The 16,002-nt window shown below is 50.1% G+C and overlaps 2 protein-coding genes across 3 annotated transcripts; both read left to right on the top strand.

Annotated features, from left to right (window-relative positions):
• The first annotated feature begins 820 nt into the window (after window positions 1–820).
• LOC148397153 (fez family zinc finger protein 1-like) lies at window positions 821–5,659 on the top strand. The gene is made up of 4 exons (XM_088377831.1): window positions 821–1,741; window positions 2,771–2,905; window positions 3,289–3,421; window positions 4,717–5,659. The coding sequence occupies exons 1-4, from the start codon at window positions 944–946 to the stop codon at window positions 4,977–4,979; spliced, it is 1,329 nt and encodes a 442-aa protein (XP_088233957.1). The 5' UTR covers window positions 821–943; the 3' UTR covers window positions 4,980–5,659.
• A 523-nt stretch (window positions 5,660–6,182) lies between these two features.
• Window positions 6,183–15,791, top strand: aass (aminoadipate-semialdehyde synthase). Of its 2 annotated transcripts, none has more exons than XM_088377814.1 (24): window positions 6,183–6,266; window positions 7,783–8,012; window positions 8,134–8,310; window positions 8,505–8,589; window positions 8,673–8,740; window positions 8,976–9,122; window positions 9,197–9,275; window positions 9,510–9,637; window positions 9,907–10,058; window positions 10,120–10,242; window positions 10,318–10,429; window positions 10,527–10,586; window positions 11,261–11,328; window positions 12,590–12,711; window positions 12,789–12,918; window positions 13,052–13,162; window positions 13,242–13,350; window positions 13,408–13,548; window positions 13,620–13,787; window positions 13,865–13,960; window positions 14,019–14,134; window positions 14,282–14,373; window positions 14,560–14,736; window positions 14,811–15,791. In XM_088377814.1, the coding sequence occupies exons 2-24, from the start codon at window positions 7,788–7,790 to the stop codon at window positions 14,936–14,938; spliced, it is 2,814 nt and encodes a 937-aa protein (XP_088233940.1). In that variant the 5' UTR covers window positions 6,183–6,266; window positions 7,783–7,787; the 3' UTR covers window positions 14,939–15,791. The 2 variants fall into 2 exon arrangements, with proteins under 2 accessions (XP_088233940.1, XP_088233939.1); XM_088377813.1 differs by lacking the exon at window positions 6,183–6,266 and adding an exon at window positions 7,169–7,342.
• The last annotated feature ends 211 nt before the right edge of the window (window positions 15,792–16,002 follow it).

Genomic DNA, 16,002 nt, shown 5'->3' with positions numbered 1-16,002 from the left:
TCTGATCTGAACGACTCAAAAATGTGCCGCACATTTGGAGAAAATTTACAGTTGCGGGGAGAAGAGGCGCAAAAACGAATAGAGGCGAATTGTGACTTTTTTTGTCATTTATCGAAAAGATTCACTTGGACTACAATGCGCCATAACGATCGGCTGCTCAAGAGAGCGTGCAAGGTGATGGATGGCGGAATGTGCCTTTTCGAAATCGATTTCATTTTGATGGACTTGTTAAATTTTACCAGTGTGCGTAAAATAATTGGAACTTTTTTTTAGGTATCAAAACATATTGAAACGATACATAAGCACATCCAGGCACACACAAATTGCTATTTGTGAGTGACAGGTCCGCATGCAAATGAAATGTACGTACGTGAGTCACGTGCCGCGGCTGGGTTCTTGCCGGTCCGAACATGACCCGATTTGGGGGCGATGACGTCACGCGGAGGCACAAGGGGTCTGGAGAGCAGTAAAGTCCTTCACTCGAGTCCGCGTCCCGCCGCGCGACGCACCGCACCGCACCGCCTCCTCTTCTTTCTCTTCCTCCTCCTCCTCCTCTTCATCATCATCTTCCTTGGTGCTCTTCTGCCGCCGCCGCCGCCGCCTTCGCCGCCTCCTGCTGCTGCTGTTTCTGCTGCGGCTGCGGCTGCCGCTGCTCTTGGTCAATAGCAGCGAGGAGAACCGCGGTGATCGGCTCAGGTTCCGCTGGTGGCGCGTGCTAACGATCCGAGCGAGCGAGCTGGGGTCCCGGCTCTCTGCACGCCACTATCGAGCGCCAATAAGCGGGTGCAGGGTGGGGGGGTGAGAAGGGGTGGGGTGGGGTGGGGCGGGGCGGGGTGGGGGTCTGCTCGAACCCCGGTCGGCTGAAAGGCCTGTCGACGATGGTGATGACCCTCCCGGCGGGCCGCTGAGTGACGACGCTCGGCTCCCCCTCGAGCGGCGCTCCATGGACGCGCGCCGCCGCGGCATGCCGGGCGCGCCCCCGGCTGTCGCGGGCCAGCAGGCCACGACGCCGGCCTCCTCTTCCTGCTGCTCTTCTTCCTCCTCCTCCTCTTCGTCGTCGCATGCCAAATCCTTGGCCTTCTCCATCGAGCGGATCATGGCTCGGACGCCCGAACCCAGGGCGGTGCCGCTGCCCGGCTGGTTCCGGCCGGCTCCGGCGAGGCTGCCCGACGTGTGCCCGTCATCGCTGCACTGTATGATCCCGCTGGTTCCGCTCGGTTACGCGGAGCAGCACCGGCTCGCCCTCCACCAGGGCTGCCCGGAGGCGGGGGCGGCGGCGCTGGCCGCGGACGTCCCCCCGGCAGCGACGGACCTGCTCGGGTTCGGACTCAACTACGCCGGCCGGCAGGATGAGCCCGCCCGGAATCAGCCGGACGGCGGCCATTACAAACTTTTCCGGCCCCGCGTGGTGACCCAGTCGGCGTTCCCGTCACGAGGTACCGTGTGCTACCTCAACTGCAGCGGCGGCGGCGCGGGCGGCGGTGCCGGCGACGCCGGTCCGGCGGGGCTCCTCAACCTGCACCCGATGGCCTCGTACCTGCTGTCCGGCAGGCACAAAGCGGGCCCGCTTCCCTACCAGGCTGCGCAGAACCACCTGCAGAGCCTCATCAAGGAGCGCGACTTTGGGGAGAAGATTCTCAAGAGCTCGTCGTCGTCCTCGGCGGCGGCGGCAGCGGCGGCGGCGGCGGCGAGACTTGCTGGAGGAAAACCCAAAGTGTTCACCTGCGAAGTCTGCGGAAAAGTAAGTTACGTCACTGCACGCCAACACGTTAGCAATAATATTGTAATTTCGAAAATATGTCATGTCAATTTAGTTCGTAACGAATTGGATTAAAAAAAAAAAAAAAGACTTCGATTATCGTGCTCGTGCATATACACAAGCATGGCCCATCTACAAAAAATAAAAATGCGACATCAAAATTCTTTTGGAGACAAGTTTTATTTAAAAAAATAAAATAAAAAAACCGCATCGAGAGTGTCTAATCAACGTTTGAAAATATCTTTCATGTGTGCACACTTTTAGAATGGGCCTAAAAAGATGTTTGTCATTTAAATAAGCCAAACATTGATTTGGTGTAAATGAACATTTTTCTGCTTTTTAGAAGAATCACGCCGAACACAAAATACATTTGGACATGTTTTGAAAAGGGTTGACCTGTTTAAAAATGTCAGACGTGTTTCTTTAAACTGTCCAAAAGGACTTTTTTTTACATGTCGATCTATTTATTTCAAAAGGGACACGCTGAAATACTTGGATTGATGTTTAACGTACTGTCGAATAATCATCTCGTTCCAAAGTGTCAATCGGGAATATGTCATTAGACTATTTCATTGAATGTAACCATGCATGTGAACTATATTTCAATATCCAGTTATGTTTCATTTGTAATTTAATTAATGTAATTTCTGATTTTATTTTTAAATAGTACATTCTAAAAAATCAACTCTTTCATCATGTGTGAATATTTTTTGTTGAATGCATAAAATATTGAATTTGATTTATTTTCCAACGCTTTGAAATGTGATTTTGAAGATGCGCGAAATGTGCTGATTTTAACATGACAAGGTGGCCCGCAAGTTTTTCAAAAATGATGCGCTGCATGCATACATTTTTGGACATGTTTCAATTGGTTAATTCCGATCGTCCGATCGTTTGAAATGGGCCTGCTCGTCCGCCGCGCATGTGCGAGCAGGACGATGAGGAGGAGGAATGAATTCAATAAAAGTGCAAAAAAAATACCATGCGCATTCTTCATCTCGTGTGTTTCAGGTGTTCAACGCGCACTACAACCTGACTCGCCACATGCCCGTGCACACGGGCGCGCGCCCGTTTGTCTGCAAAGTCTGCGGAAAAGGTTTCAGGCAGGCCAGCACACTCTGCAGACACAAGATTATACACACTCAGGTAAAGCGCGCGCATGCACGCACGCACGCACGCACGCACACGCGCGTTGTGTTATTTGTCAAATTAAGGTTTTTGCAATCGAATAAAATAACACATAGCACATATTTCTGCGCGGTCGGATTTGCATTTCGTTCATACTCTCATTTTCTGCAAGACTTTTCATGCAGTGAACAAATGCTTTATTTCGGATTCCTACTATATTAAAAAGATAGTCCTCAATTTATGTCAAAACGAGTACTTGGGAGCGCATTGTCATATTCACGGGCGAACCAACATCATTTTTGTTTTGTAAAGTTGTTTGGACGTGGCAGCGCAGCACGCGCGTGCAAATGTGCGAACCTGCGCCGGTCTGAGTTTGTTTGTTGGTGTTGTTTTGGGTGCAGGAAAAGCCTCACAAGTGCAGCCAGTGCGGCAAAGCGTTCAACCGCAGCTCGACGCTCAACACGCACACGCGCATCCACGCCGGCTACAAACCTTTCGTCTGCGAGTTCTGCGGCAAAGGATTCCACCAGAAAGGTGAGCGAGCGAGCGAGCGCGCGCGCGCGCGCGCTGCAGCGGCTTTCTTAATTGCATCAGTAGTCCAAATGAAAGCGGAATTAAGAAAACCGTGAACATAAAAAAAATCGGATTTAACTCACATTATGAGAGAATTATTTCTTCTGTGATCATCAAGTAAATAGTATTGAAATGTGGTTCAAATATTTAAAGCCACCAATAAAAAATCAATAATAGTCAATTGACATTTTGTCTTCCATAATTTTCAAATAAATATATATTTTCAACATACTCAAGTACATCCTTTAATATACATCATATAGCTGTTTTCACAAATTTGGGCGTCCATAGGTTTTTAAACATTTTATTTTTTTAGAAACAGTTTTGTATTGGCAACAAACGTTTGGCAGATAACTAATTAACAAAATACAACGGAAATTTTCACACACACGCTGTGAATATGGGAATAGATAGATAGATAAATAAATAAATAAATAAATAAATGTTCAGAAAGTGGATGGATGTCTGAGCGACTTTCCGGCTCGGCCCAGTCATGAATGTGAATGAAGTCATTTTGTAGATGAACTTGTGACTTCCCAAAATAATTGTATCGTGCGTGGTCAAATATTAGAACAAGCACATTGAAAATAAACATCGACTCGTTATTTTTGCGCATATATCATGATCATTATGAGTATTATTTATTGCAAGGCACTCTAGGAGGTGTCGCGCTGTCTGTCGCCGTGGTAACGACAGCATCCTCTTCTCAAGACTGGTGCATCATTTTTCTTTTACAAATACGGGATGGCGTGACTGACTGCTCATTTTTGAGTTGAACGTTCTTTCTTGACTTTTCAGTATCAAAGTAACCACAAAACAAACACCAATAATAATAATAATAATAATAACTTATTATATTATTATTATTATTATTAATACTACTAATAATAATAATGACAACGTGCTAGGTGTAATTACCCCTTAAATTGACATAAAAGATACAGCTGAGAGACCATTTAATACTTGAGTCATTTCATCTGTGTAGAATGACTAATATTAGTACCGTAGTGATGAGCTGAGAGAGGAGTTGAGACATCCCATTGAAGAGTACATCCATTTCACTGTCTTATACTGCCCCCAGGTGGCCATTAACATTTTTGCACATTTGCGGACTTATCGCCCTTGATTAATGTTTCTGCATTTTCTGCATAAGAAATAATGTTAGAAATAATTCTCTGTATTTTAACAAAGTGATAGAAAAAAAATGGAGCCATTGCCATTTGCTGTCCATTGACGTAAGTGTGGCGCCCCCGCAGGCAACTACAAGAATCACAAGCTGACGCACAGCGGCGAGAAGCAGTTCAAGTGTTCCATCTGCAGCAAAGCCTTCCACCAAGTCTACAACCTCACCTTCCATATGCACACACACAACGACAAGAAGCCCTTCACCTGCCCCACCTGCGGCAAAGGCTTCTGCCGAAACTTCGACCTCAAGAAGCACGTCCGCAAGCTGCACGAGCACGCCGCCATCCAGCGGGCTGCTGCCTCGCCGCCGCCTGTGGCGACGCAGCGGCCCTGAGCCCCGGACGCGGGCGGGCGGGCGGGCGGGCGGTCGTTCTGGCGGGCGGGCCGGCCGCCGCTCGCCATTCAAAACCACAGAAAGTCATCGGAGCGCGTCCGTTCGGCCATATAGAAAGATTCTATTGAAATAGTCATCCATCTTCTTCTTTCAAACTTCAACAGTTTTAATCACAATAATGTGCCAACATCTAGTGGCCAACGGTGGAACTGCAGCCATCATGAACAGAAGAAAATTGAGGTGTAATTAGACCACCTCTCCCCAAAAAAATGTTAAGAAATCATTTAAAAAAAGCAAACCAGTCACTTTTTGTTCCCAATTGCCAAATGCATGCCCGGAATGCATGACACTTGGCGTGACCACGCCCACTTCCCGGTGCTTTTTTTTTTTTTACCCTTGCATCGAACCTTTTGCATCAGCAGATGTCTTTGGACTTGGCTGACAGGCGCTTGAGTGAGTGACAAGAAACTATTACCTGAAAACAGGCAGTTAGTTTTTGGAATGGATGACTTCCCACTGCTGAGGCGAATTTCCACCTCAAGTCCCAAAAAACGTCAAGTTACATGTTTTCTAGTTTCGACAAGGTTCCTACCAGAGCCCAGCCCAAAGCTTCTTGGATCTATCAAAAGTACTCTCCTGTCGTACGTATCGTCTTCTTTTGACCCCTGACCCCCCCCCCCCCCCCCAAAAAAAAAAAAAATCACACCCACGGTAGTTGGATGGTCCGGCTGAGTAAATCGCACAGCGCCACCGATGCGCATTGGCGTGTTTTGCTAACTTCTTGAGGTCTTGAGTGTCTTTCTTGTTGGACTTACCTGACAGGAAGCTGCTCTCAGGCTCAGCATGGTTGGTGCCCAATTTACGACACTACTGCTCCTTGTGGACAAAACGCGCTAGGACATAAGGACGCATTCAAGATTTTGTTTGGAAGCTGCATTTCCAACTTTTTAGTTCTCGGTACTTAAAAGTGTCCCCTCCCTCTTTTTCCCGAGAAAGTGTCTGGACTGTTGGATTCTGTTTTGTTTGAATTGTTAAATTAAATAAATGTCTTTGTTGTTATTCACCACGATCAATCTTGATGCTTACCAAGTGTCACTTTAGGCTAAACATATACTTGATGATTTATTTTTTTTCATTCAAATATTCTGTATTGCTAAGTCACATTTTGGCATTGAAAAAAAAAGTCAAACTCAATCATTAAATGAGCAAGTTATGACTTCATGTATATGCTGATGCATTTCCCTCCCCTTTAACGACTGTCACGGAAGCACGTCGGTTAGGACCACGGTGAGCTAGTTAAATCGTCTTCTCTTTCTGTTAAGAACCCCTCGGCAAACTGCCACAGTCAAGTGCTTATGTAGCAGTCAAAGAGAGCTTTAACGGCTAGTAAACATTCATCATGTTTGCTTTTGGGTACTTCGGGTGCTGTGACGTCAAACTATCGCTTGCGCTTCCTTTCGGCGTGTGATTTTGCACGATGTGCGACGGCTGGTTGTTTTCATGGTGCAGGCAGCGGCAAGTGCAAGTGCTGCTTGCTTCGTAAGCTTTCCAAGTGACTATGAAATACGAGACCAGTGGTTTAACGTCAGCCACGTCGGTTCGGCTTTGGGTCATTCGAGTGGGACGCCTCCATTTTTGACCCACGAGAAAGGCTCAAGGGCGAGGCATTCTCGAAACCCCGGAAATGCCCAAACGTTTTGGTTGGCTAATTATTGAACCATCATGTTTTATTTTTTAGCAAATGTTTGTATTTGAAGGGTGGGCGGGGAAATGCCCCAAATGCGACGACTCCTAAGCAATGTCAACTCACGCAAAACATGACCATTAGTAGTGTGACTTTTAGAGCGTGGAGTAGTCATATGCTTGATCGACGACTCTCTGAGTTCCCTGAAGTACACAAACGTGACGTCATTGTACACTAGGATGGTTCCCAGTTCCCGGTATTCCAATCCCGGAAACGGTTGGATTCTGCCTTCCCTTCAAGATAAAAGTCTCCAAATTCTTTCAACTACAACTTGGACCCAATTTCGAAGAGCTCGAAAGATACATTTAAGTCCTGAGTTGTTCACGTGGTGCTCATCAAAGTAGTTGAGCAGAAATAGGGAACAAGAGTCAACTCCGGTTTAATATCCAAGATACCCTATTAAGAAAAATCGCTATTGTTTTGAAAGCGTAACCGGGAAATGATGTTTTTGCATCTTCGCTCTGACCGTTCGGTGACCCATCTTCTTCTACCGCCGTAACCTCTGAGTGACACTGTCCAAAAACTCCTCCGTTCCGTTGTTTTTCCTCCACGGGCTTCCAAAGCTGAGCCGCTGGTTCCGTCCGGTGCGCTTGCGGTCCGGTGGGCTTCTGACAAGTTGGTGAGCAACTTAGTTTTTGCACCAAGTTAGCTTTGCGCGTGTGCTTACTTTCCGGCGCGACTCGGATTGTCCACGCGTCGAGAAAAGGCAAAGCATGCGACGCGATGCGCCTCTCACTTTCTCTTTTGTTTTCAATTCTTGTGCTTACTTGTGCTTTCTTGACGGACGCGTTAGCTTAGTCGTGTAATCAGTGCGTGCAACAGGTTGCGACGCGGTTTCCGGCGGAGTCAATCTCATACGGCCACTAACGCGCACTGGCGTGTTTTCATGACTTCTTGAAAACACGAGGTCGCTGTGACGTCCCTATTTCCACTCCGCTACACTTGTTAGCTCAAAGTTTGAACAATAAACAGCGCACAACATTTCGTGAGCATTTGATGCATGGAACCAACTTTTCATGGAAACGCTAAGATCTGTTGTTTTCCATCTTTTGTGAGCAGAAGCCATGTTTCGCTTCCTGAGTCGCCAAGGTCGGAGGCGTCCGAATCCGAGCTGGCCGCCGGGGCAGCGGCGTTACGAGCACCATCGCGCCGTCGTGGCCATCAGGCGGGAGGACGTCAACCCGTGGGAGAGGCGGGCGCCCCTGGCCCCTCGGCACGTCCGCGAGCTCACGCAAGACGGAATCAAAGTCCTGGTGCAGCCGTCCAACCGCAGGGCCATCCACGAGAAGGTCAGATGGGAAGTCTTTACTCGCACAGAGGGGCGAAGATGAACAACTCATTGACGATCAAATTGATCCATGACTCTTTTGAGAATGGAACATGACCGAGCGGCATCTCCCTCCCTTTCAGTTCTACGCCAAAGCGGGCGCCGTCATCCAGGAGGACATCTCGGAGGCCACGCTCATCCTCGGCGTGAAGCGGCCGCCCGAGGAGAAGGTGATCCCCAAGAAGACCTACGCCTTCTTCTCGCACACCATCAAGGCGCAGGAGGCCAACATGGGGCTGCTGGACGACCTGCTCAAGAAGGTGAGGCGCACGCACGGCCTGGACGTTGGCGCTTTTGCTCTGATCCGTTCATTCGCTCACAAGAACCGTCATTTCGTGATCCTGGAGACGGTCAACGAATGCAGAAAAAAAACATTGTTTACAGAGACGTTGAGTCTCCATGGCAATAGAGATATAAAAGCACTCATTCTGATGCTGCCGCTTTGCGTTTTCAGGAGGTTCGTCTGATCGACTACGAGAAGATGGTGGACCCTAACGGCTTTCGCATCGTGGCGTTTGGTCAGTGGGCCGGCGTGGCAGGTACGAATACGCCCCCAAACATTCCAACGATTTGCATTGTCGTTGGTGTCTTTTTGTGGAACTCGTTTGTTGTTTTTCTTCAGGCATGATCAACATTTTACACGGTTTGGGTCTTCGCTTCCTGGCGTTGGGCCACCACACCCCCTTCATGGTAAACCCCCGAACACACTCGCTACATGTTTGTATGACAGCGGGATGCTAAATTCCCATCACGAGTACGCTTTGGAATTTGCAGACCACCGCCGTGATGCTAACAGCTAAATGCTCATGAGTGCGCTGTGATGCTGGCTGGCTGGCTGGCTGGCTGGCTGGCTGGCTGGCTGGCTGGCTGGCTGGCTGGCTGGCTGGCTGGCTGACTGCGTGCGTTTGTTCCCTTGTCCGGACAGCACATCGGCATGGCGCACAACTACCGCAACGTCTCGCAGGCCATCCAGGCCGTGCGGGACTGCGGTTATGAGATCTCCCTGGGCCTCATGCCCAAGTCCATAGGCCCCGTCACCTTCTGCTTCACCGGAACCGGCAACGTCTCCAAGGTACATATGTCCTGGAAAAAGATGCCAGCTCCGGTTTGAAATGTACGTCACCTCGTCCGCGATATCTCTTGCAGGGGGCGCAGGATATCATCAATGAGCTTCCCGTGGAGTACGTTGAGCCTCACGAGCTGAAGGATGTCTGTGAAACCGGAGGTGCAAAGTTATTGTTCCGATTTCATGAACCAGAAGCTAACTGTAGCTTGCGCTTGACACCGTTGTTGTTATCGGGCATCGACAACATTTTTAGCAATTAGCATGTGGCTAGCAGCATTGTTGGCAGTTTGACCCGAGCTGTTGATCATTTGATGTTTTGGTTTTTCCATCCATCCATGGAGATTTTGTTGTTGTGTTTTTAGCACGTGGCTAACAGTTAACGTTGCTGTTTAGATATGACCAAAGTGTACGCCACTGTGCTGAGTCGTCATCACCACCTGATGAGGAAGAGCGACGGCATCTATGACCCCATGGAGTACGAGAACCACCCAGAACTCTACACCTCGCACTTCAGAACCAGCGTCAGTACACCCACACACTCTCACATAGTACGACATCATCAGTGAGAAAAGGAAAAGAAAGATGAATCGCTTCGAAATCATTTGTTGAACAAAAATGGAATCTAAAAAAAGAAACAAAAAAACCTAGCTGATCATGTCTTTGCACAAGTACGCACACCCTCTTCTAACGGCAGATGTGGCTCCAAAATGTCAGCTTGCGGTACGGCGACATTGTGACCACGGCAAACGGGATCGCTAACGCGCAGACGCGGTACGGCTCGTGTCCACAGGTGGCGCCGTACACCAACTGCCTGATCAACGGCATCTACTGGGAGCCTCAGACCCCGAGACTCCTGCGCCGGCTGGATGCCCAACAGCTGCTCCGACCCACGCGGAGCGGCGGCGGCGGCGCCAGCGAGGGCATGCCGCAGCTGCCGCACAAGTAAGCGCGCCGTCGCCGCTTTGGCCGCGGGCCGTAGATTGAGGAGGCCCATTTGCGCCAGGCTGCTGGCCATCTGCGACATCTCGGCCGACGCGGGCGGCTCCATCCAGTTCATGACCGAGTGCACCACCATCGACAAGCCCTTCTGCATGTACGACGCCGATCAGCACATCGACCACGACAGGTAGCGGCGGGCATGCCGACGGCTCTCCGGAGCAAAGCCGACGAGCGCTGACGGCGGCGCGTTTGCCCTCGCCAGCGTGGAGGGCCACGGTATCCTGATGTGCTCCATCGACAACCTTCCGGCTCAGCTGCCCATCGAGGCCACCGAGTACTTTGGCGACCGCCTCTTTCCGTACATCTGGGAGATGGTGAGTGAGAAAAGCAGCGGCACGAGACGAGACGGGAAGCGCCCGCTCCACTTTGTCGCTCGATAACGAGGCGCCCGCCTGGCGTTGTGTCCCTCAGCTGCCGTCGGACGCCAGCAGGCCTCTGGACCAGGAGGACTTCAGCCCGCAAGTCCGAGACGTAAGTTGGTCGCAACGTTTACTTTGGATGCAAAAAGAAAATGATCATAATGCAGTGCTGTCTAAAACGTATTGTATTTGTTTTTTTGGGAGATATGCCCAAACCATTTTAAAAAATTACATTTTTGGTGTCTACTATTTATTCTTTCAAGAGAATTGCTCAAAGATCATTTTATTTTCCTTCTCGATTTTCTTTTTTTTTTGTTAACACTTAAAAGCACACATTTTCTTCCATATTTGGTGCAATCTAAAATAAGGGTTGGAAAAATCTATTTTCTTTTGTTTTTGTATGTTTTTACTTTCTTGATATAGTATTTTGCTGTGCTGAAAAGAATCTCGGTTGCTGCTGACACTGTGGCACTCCCTTTGAAAATTGCCACCATTAAAAAGGTTGACTCAATAAAAAGAAATGAAATATTTCATATCAATGAAAATAAACGAATAAATAAATAAATATACATATTGAGTATATAATAAATACATGGAGTAATAAAATAAATGAAATAAAAATAAATGAAACATTTCATTTGTTTTATGGAATATTTACTGCTACGAGAGCACTTCCTGACTAAATCATTTCAATTGGTGTGTCAGTCGTCCATGGTCAGGTTGTTCCTGTTCAGAGATGTGCCAAGTCTGTTTTTGCTTTTGCTTTGTTATTGTTGCTGAATGTAGGCGGTGATCACCTCCAACGGAGCCCTGACGCCAAAGTTTGAGTACATTGAAAAGCTTCGAGAGCAACGGTAAGACGCGCACACACACACACACACACACACACACACACACACACGCGATGCACGTTTTAATGACAGCGATGATGATCTTATCCATCCTCGGCTGTTAATATTTGAAATGCTAACAAAAGCATATTGGGGTTGCGGTGCTTTATAAAAAAAAAAAAAAGAAACAAACGGGTGGGGGCGCGGCAAGACGAAGCAGCCCCCCGCCCCCCCGCCACTGTGTCGTTGTGCTCGTGCATCTTGTCCTCTTTAATGAAAGGCGTCTTTTTGTGCGTGTAATCTGATTACTTTCACAGTGCAAGATGATTATAATCATTTCCATCTTTTTGTTCATATTTAGGCCAGCGTGTCTTAAGACATCCTAATTGATCTTTTTTGCCTCTCCAGACAAGCCATCCAAGGTTAATCTTAATCTTAATTCCTCCTTCACATATGTGAGAGGAAAAAAGTCGCCGTCTTGTGCTTTCTTGAATTTTTAATGAAGGCGCACGAGGCGACCGCGCTCGCTCGGACCCGCCGCGGCTGCTGGCGTCCAATTAGTGGCGGGCTAATGAGAGCGGGAGGGAGGGAGGGAGGGAGGGAGGGTGTCTGCTGACTCCCGGGGGGCTTTTGGGATGGATGTTAACAAGAGCAAAGGTCAGCGGGGTGGACGCCGCCCCTCTAATTCGCGGCCGGCTCCTATTGTCAGCAAGCGTAATCATCCGGCAGGGACCAGCGCACGCCTCATTGTGTCCGAGCAAAGGGGCGGGGCAGCGGGGCACTTTCTGTGTCTGCACGATAAACCAACACATTCAGCATCATCGTTATTATTATGAATAAAAATCCGTTTCGAGTTTTTTTTTTAATTTTTCAAATCATGTTACGTTTAACTCATTCACTACCAACCCAGTGAATATCTTTGACGTCTATAACCATCAATGGCACTGAATGAGTTAGGATTTGTTTTGACCCTAACTCAGTAATATGTCAGCGCCAAGATTGCTGTGAACACACAAATGCGCCTCGTTGGCGGAATCAAGTATTTGATCCGCCCGCCATCAAAGTCACAATAGCATTTGCAACGGAATCAATCAAAGCAAAGCGCAAGTTGACGCACGGACGAGTCACGTGACTCGCAAGGCTTTGCAAAAATGTCCCGTCGCTCGGTTAATCTCTAGCTTTATGGGCCAAAGTACGCTCCGTTTTGCATGGGCGCACCGAATTGGAGTCCTGCCCGTGTGGGCTCTTGTGAGTGAGTGTCTTTGTGCGGTGTGACCTCCGCCAGGGAAAAGTCTCAAATCGTGCGCAAAAGCGGCATGAAGCGAGTTCTCTTGCTGGGCTCCGGCTACGTCTCCGGACCCGTGGTGGATTACCTGACCCGTTGCGACAAGACGCAGGTCACCGTGGGTGGGTGAGCCCGCCCGCCGACTCTCATTGTGGTGTTTTTCTGCAACTATCGAAAAAACGTTTGTTTTTGCCTTTAGCGTCGGTGTGCATGAAGCAGGCGCAGGATCTGGCGGCCAAATACCCCAACACCATTCCCGTCATGCTGGACGTCAGCAGCCAGGAGGCGCGCCTCGTCTCGCTCATCCAAGACCACGACCTGGTCATCAGGTGCAACGGCGCATTCTAACTCCCAGCTAGCCGCTTAGCGTGTCATCGAGCCGACGAATGAATCAATGACTCGAATGGAGGGAGGCGTGAAGAATTGCTTAGCATGTCGCATGTTATTTGTTTTCCTTGGCAGCCTGCTGCCCAATGTGCTCCACCCCCTGGTGGCAAAACACTGCATTGACAAGAAGGTCCACATGGTCAACGCCAGCTACCTCAGCCCGGCCATGAGCGACCTACACGCCAGGTGAACGCACACACACACACACACACACACCGAGGCGCACGTTTGGGTGGGCAGCTTTCAAGGCGTCTGCGTGCTTCAGGGCGGAAGAGGCGGGCGTGACGCTGGTCAACGAGATGGGCTTGGATCCCGGCATCGATCACTTGCTGGCCATGGAGTGCATCGATCAGGCCAAAGCGGACGGCTGCACGGTGAGTACGCACGGTGAGGCGCGTATCGGGTGGGTTGACTTGCGCGGCCGCACGCAGGTGGAGTCGTACGTGTCGTACTGCGGCGGGCTCCCGGCTCCCGAGTGCTCCGACAATCCTCTGCGCTACAAGTTCAGCTGGAGTCCTTCGGGCGTTCTCCTGGCCTCCGTCAGCCCCGCCGTCTTCCGCTGCGACAACCGGGTACGTACCGTGGTTCGAGACGGCCCCTGACCAAAATCCACACGGCGGCCAAAATGTTTTGTGCGGCTCAGCTGGTGAAGATCCCCGGCGGCGGCGGTCTGATGGACGCCGTCCAGCCCATGGATTTTTTCCCCGGCCTCAACCTGGAAGGTTATCCCAACCGCGACAGCACCAAGTACGCCGAGCTCTACGACATCCCCGACGCGCACACGCTGATTCGAGGGACGCTGCGCTACAAGGTCAGCTCGGTTCCAAGCGCTTGCTTTGGTTGTCGTGGTCGTAGCGGAGGGAGTAAGAGCGTTGTTGCGGCTCGCAGGGTTTCTCCAGGGCCATGCGCAGTTTTGTCCAAGTGGGTCTGATCAACAACGAGCCGCACCCCACGCTGGCCAACGCCTCGTCCGCCGTCACCTGGGTAAGCAGCGCCGCCCCGCCCCGCCCCTCGCCGACTGACTCCGCCGCCGTGTGCCCAGAGAGCTCTGGTGACTCACGCCATGGGCTTGCCCGCCGACACCCCGGACGACGCCTTCCGGGCCGCCGTCCACCAGCGCCTGGATGGCGACGAGCGCAGCCTGGACGCGCTCAAATGGTAAATATTGCACTTTTTCCAATTTGGCTTCATCTGACTTTGTGAGAGGCGCCGCTCGGCTCGGCTCGGCTCGGGCAAGTGGCAAATCGAAAAGGCCGCTTCGCAGGCGTCACCGACGCGCGCTAACCCCGGTCGACTTGTGTTCAGGTTCGGCATGCTGAACCGTGACGAGGTGGCTCCTCACGCAGACAGCCTCTTGACGGCGCTCAGCAAACATCTGGAAGCCAAACTCTCCTACGGTATGGTCGGCGCGCCGCCGCCCGAGCTTCCTGGAGTTCTGCCCCGATTCGGGTCTACTTCTCGGTCACACTTTGGTTTCGTTGTCTTTGCAGTCCAACGCTTGCTTTCCTTTTTAGTTCAGCTTTCGTCGGCGCTTTCGGTCTTTTGTCAACAATGGCCGCTCATCAAGTGGTTTGTGCGTGCAGGCAGCGGCGAGCGCGACATGATCGTGCTGCTCAGCGACTTTGGCTTGCGCCACCCGACGGGCGAGCTGGAGAGCAAACGCCTCAGTTTGGTGGTGTACGGCGAGGTGGGGGGATTTTCGGCCATGGCCAAGAGCGTGGGCTACCCGGCCGCCATCGTCGCCCGCATGCTCCTCGACGGTTTGTCCATAAAGCAAGCGCCACCGACGGGCGGCCTCGCCAGCCCATTTGATTTGCGCTTTTTGCCTTTGTAGGTGAGATCGCTTCCAGGGGCGTGCTGTTGCCCATGAGCAAGGAGATCTACGTGCCGGCCTTGAAGCGCCTCAAGAACGAAGGGCTCAACGTGGCCACGACCAGCAGCCTGCTGGAATCCTCCCGATGACGTCAGCCGCGCCGCGCCCTTCGCTACACTCCTTCTGACCAATCGCTCGCTTTTTTAGGGGTACAACATTTCTTCTGAAGCCCGTTGTGAACGATCCATCCTTCTCAAAGTCTACTAGAGCCACCCCAGGGAGGTTCACAATAAACTCTCACGCCCGAAAGGAAACAGGAAGTCAGCCATTTTGCACTCAGTGAAAGCTCCAAAAATGAAAATTGGCTTCCCGCCCGCAGTCTCACCCATCGGCCGTAACGGGACTCTCGTGTCCAAAACTCTCAGGGAACCCAAAGTGAGGTCGGCCATTTTGAATCGGGGCAGCCCCCTCGATAGTGTTGATATTGAAGGAGAGCTTGGTCCCTTTGCGCTCACTCTGCAAGTTTTGAAAAATCAGCAAGACGTAAATTTCATACACTGAAATGAAACAGGAGGTCAGCCATTTTGCTTTGAGTTCGCGCCGAGGATGTTACGTACCGTGCCGTCTGTTTCAGGGAAGATTTTACTTGTGTGCTGTAGCGTTTGTTCTTTTGATATCTTGCTGTATTTGCCTGCAGGTCAACGAGGGAAAGCAAAAGTCATTTGTGATGTAGATGAGGTCAAAGGGCAGCTTGATGACTCGAAAGTGGAAAGAAACAAATCGGATCTGTGTGAAAGATGCAAACGAGCCTTAATTGGAGACAGCAACATGAATGGGCAAATGATCGCCCCACTTTCCATTTTCTTCTTGTATTTATTTGACTCGCAATGTGTTGTGATTGTCAGCCCAGCTGCTTTTAGTTTGAAACTTTTTTTCCTCTTGGCTTTATATTCCCACGCACAAAATGTTTGAAGTTTGCCGTCAATAAAATCCCGCAGTTGAGTTTGTGCATTTACAAGTTCTTCGTTTGCAGCCTACAGGTCAAGGTTGAGCCTTGAGGTCACAACATACGAGCGGAAAGGTCACCAAACGTTTTCTGCCCTACTATACATGGTCATTTTTTTAAAGAAAAAGAAAAGCCTGTGTAGTCAGGGGAGTAAAAATACAACATAAAATCAATAGTAAAAATATAACATCAAACCAATATTAATAT

Source organism: Syngnathus floridae, chromosome 6 (assembly GCF_059516105.1).
Source record: "Syngnathus floridae isolate MCC-2025c chromosome 6, RoL_Sflo_1.0, whole genome shotgun sequence".
Lineage (NCBI taxonomy): Eukaryota > Metazoa > Chordata > Actinopteri > Syngnathiformes > Syngnathidae > Syngnathus > Syngnathus floridae.
Note: the sequence above shows the minus strand (reverse complement) of the source record. Positions and strands in the feature narration are given on the sequence as shown.

Excerpts from the sequence above, each read along its gene's own strand:
- LOC148397153 (XM_088377831.1), top strand. The coding sequence starts at position 944 with ATGGACGCGCGCCGCCGCGGCATGCCGGGCGCGCCCCCGGCTGTCGCG. Across the intron at positions 1,742-2,770 it reads CCTGCGAAGTCTGCGGAAAA|GTGTTCAACGCGCACTACAA; the intron begins GTAAGTTACGTC and ends CGTGTGTTTCAG. Across the intron at positions 2,906-3,288 it reads ACAAGATTATACACACTCAG|GAAAAGCCTCACAAGTGCAG; the intron begins GTAAAGCGCGCG and ends TTTTGGGTGCAG.
- aass (XM_088377814.1), top strand. The coding sequence starts at position 7,788 with ATGTTTCGCTTCCTGAGTCGCCAAGGTCGGAGGCGTCCGAATCCGAGC. Across the intron at positions 9,638-9,906 it reads CCTCGCACTTCAGAACCAGC|GTGGCGCCGTACACCAACTG; the intron begins GTCAGTACACCC and ends TCGTGTCCACAG. Across the intron at positions 13,351-13,407 it reads CCAAAGCGGACGGCTGCACG|GTGGAGTCGTACGTGTCGTA; the intron begins GTGAGTACGCAC and ends GGCCGCACGCAG.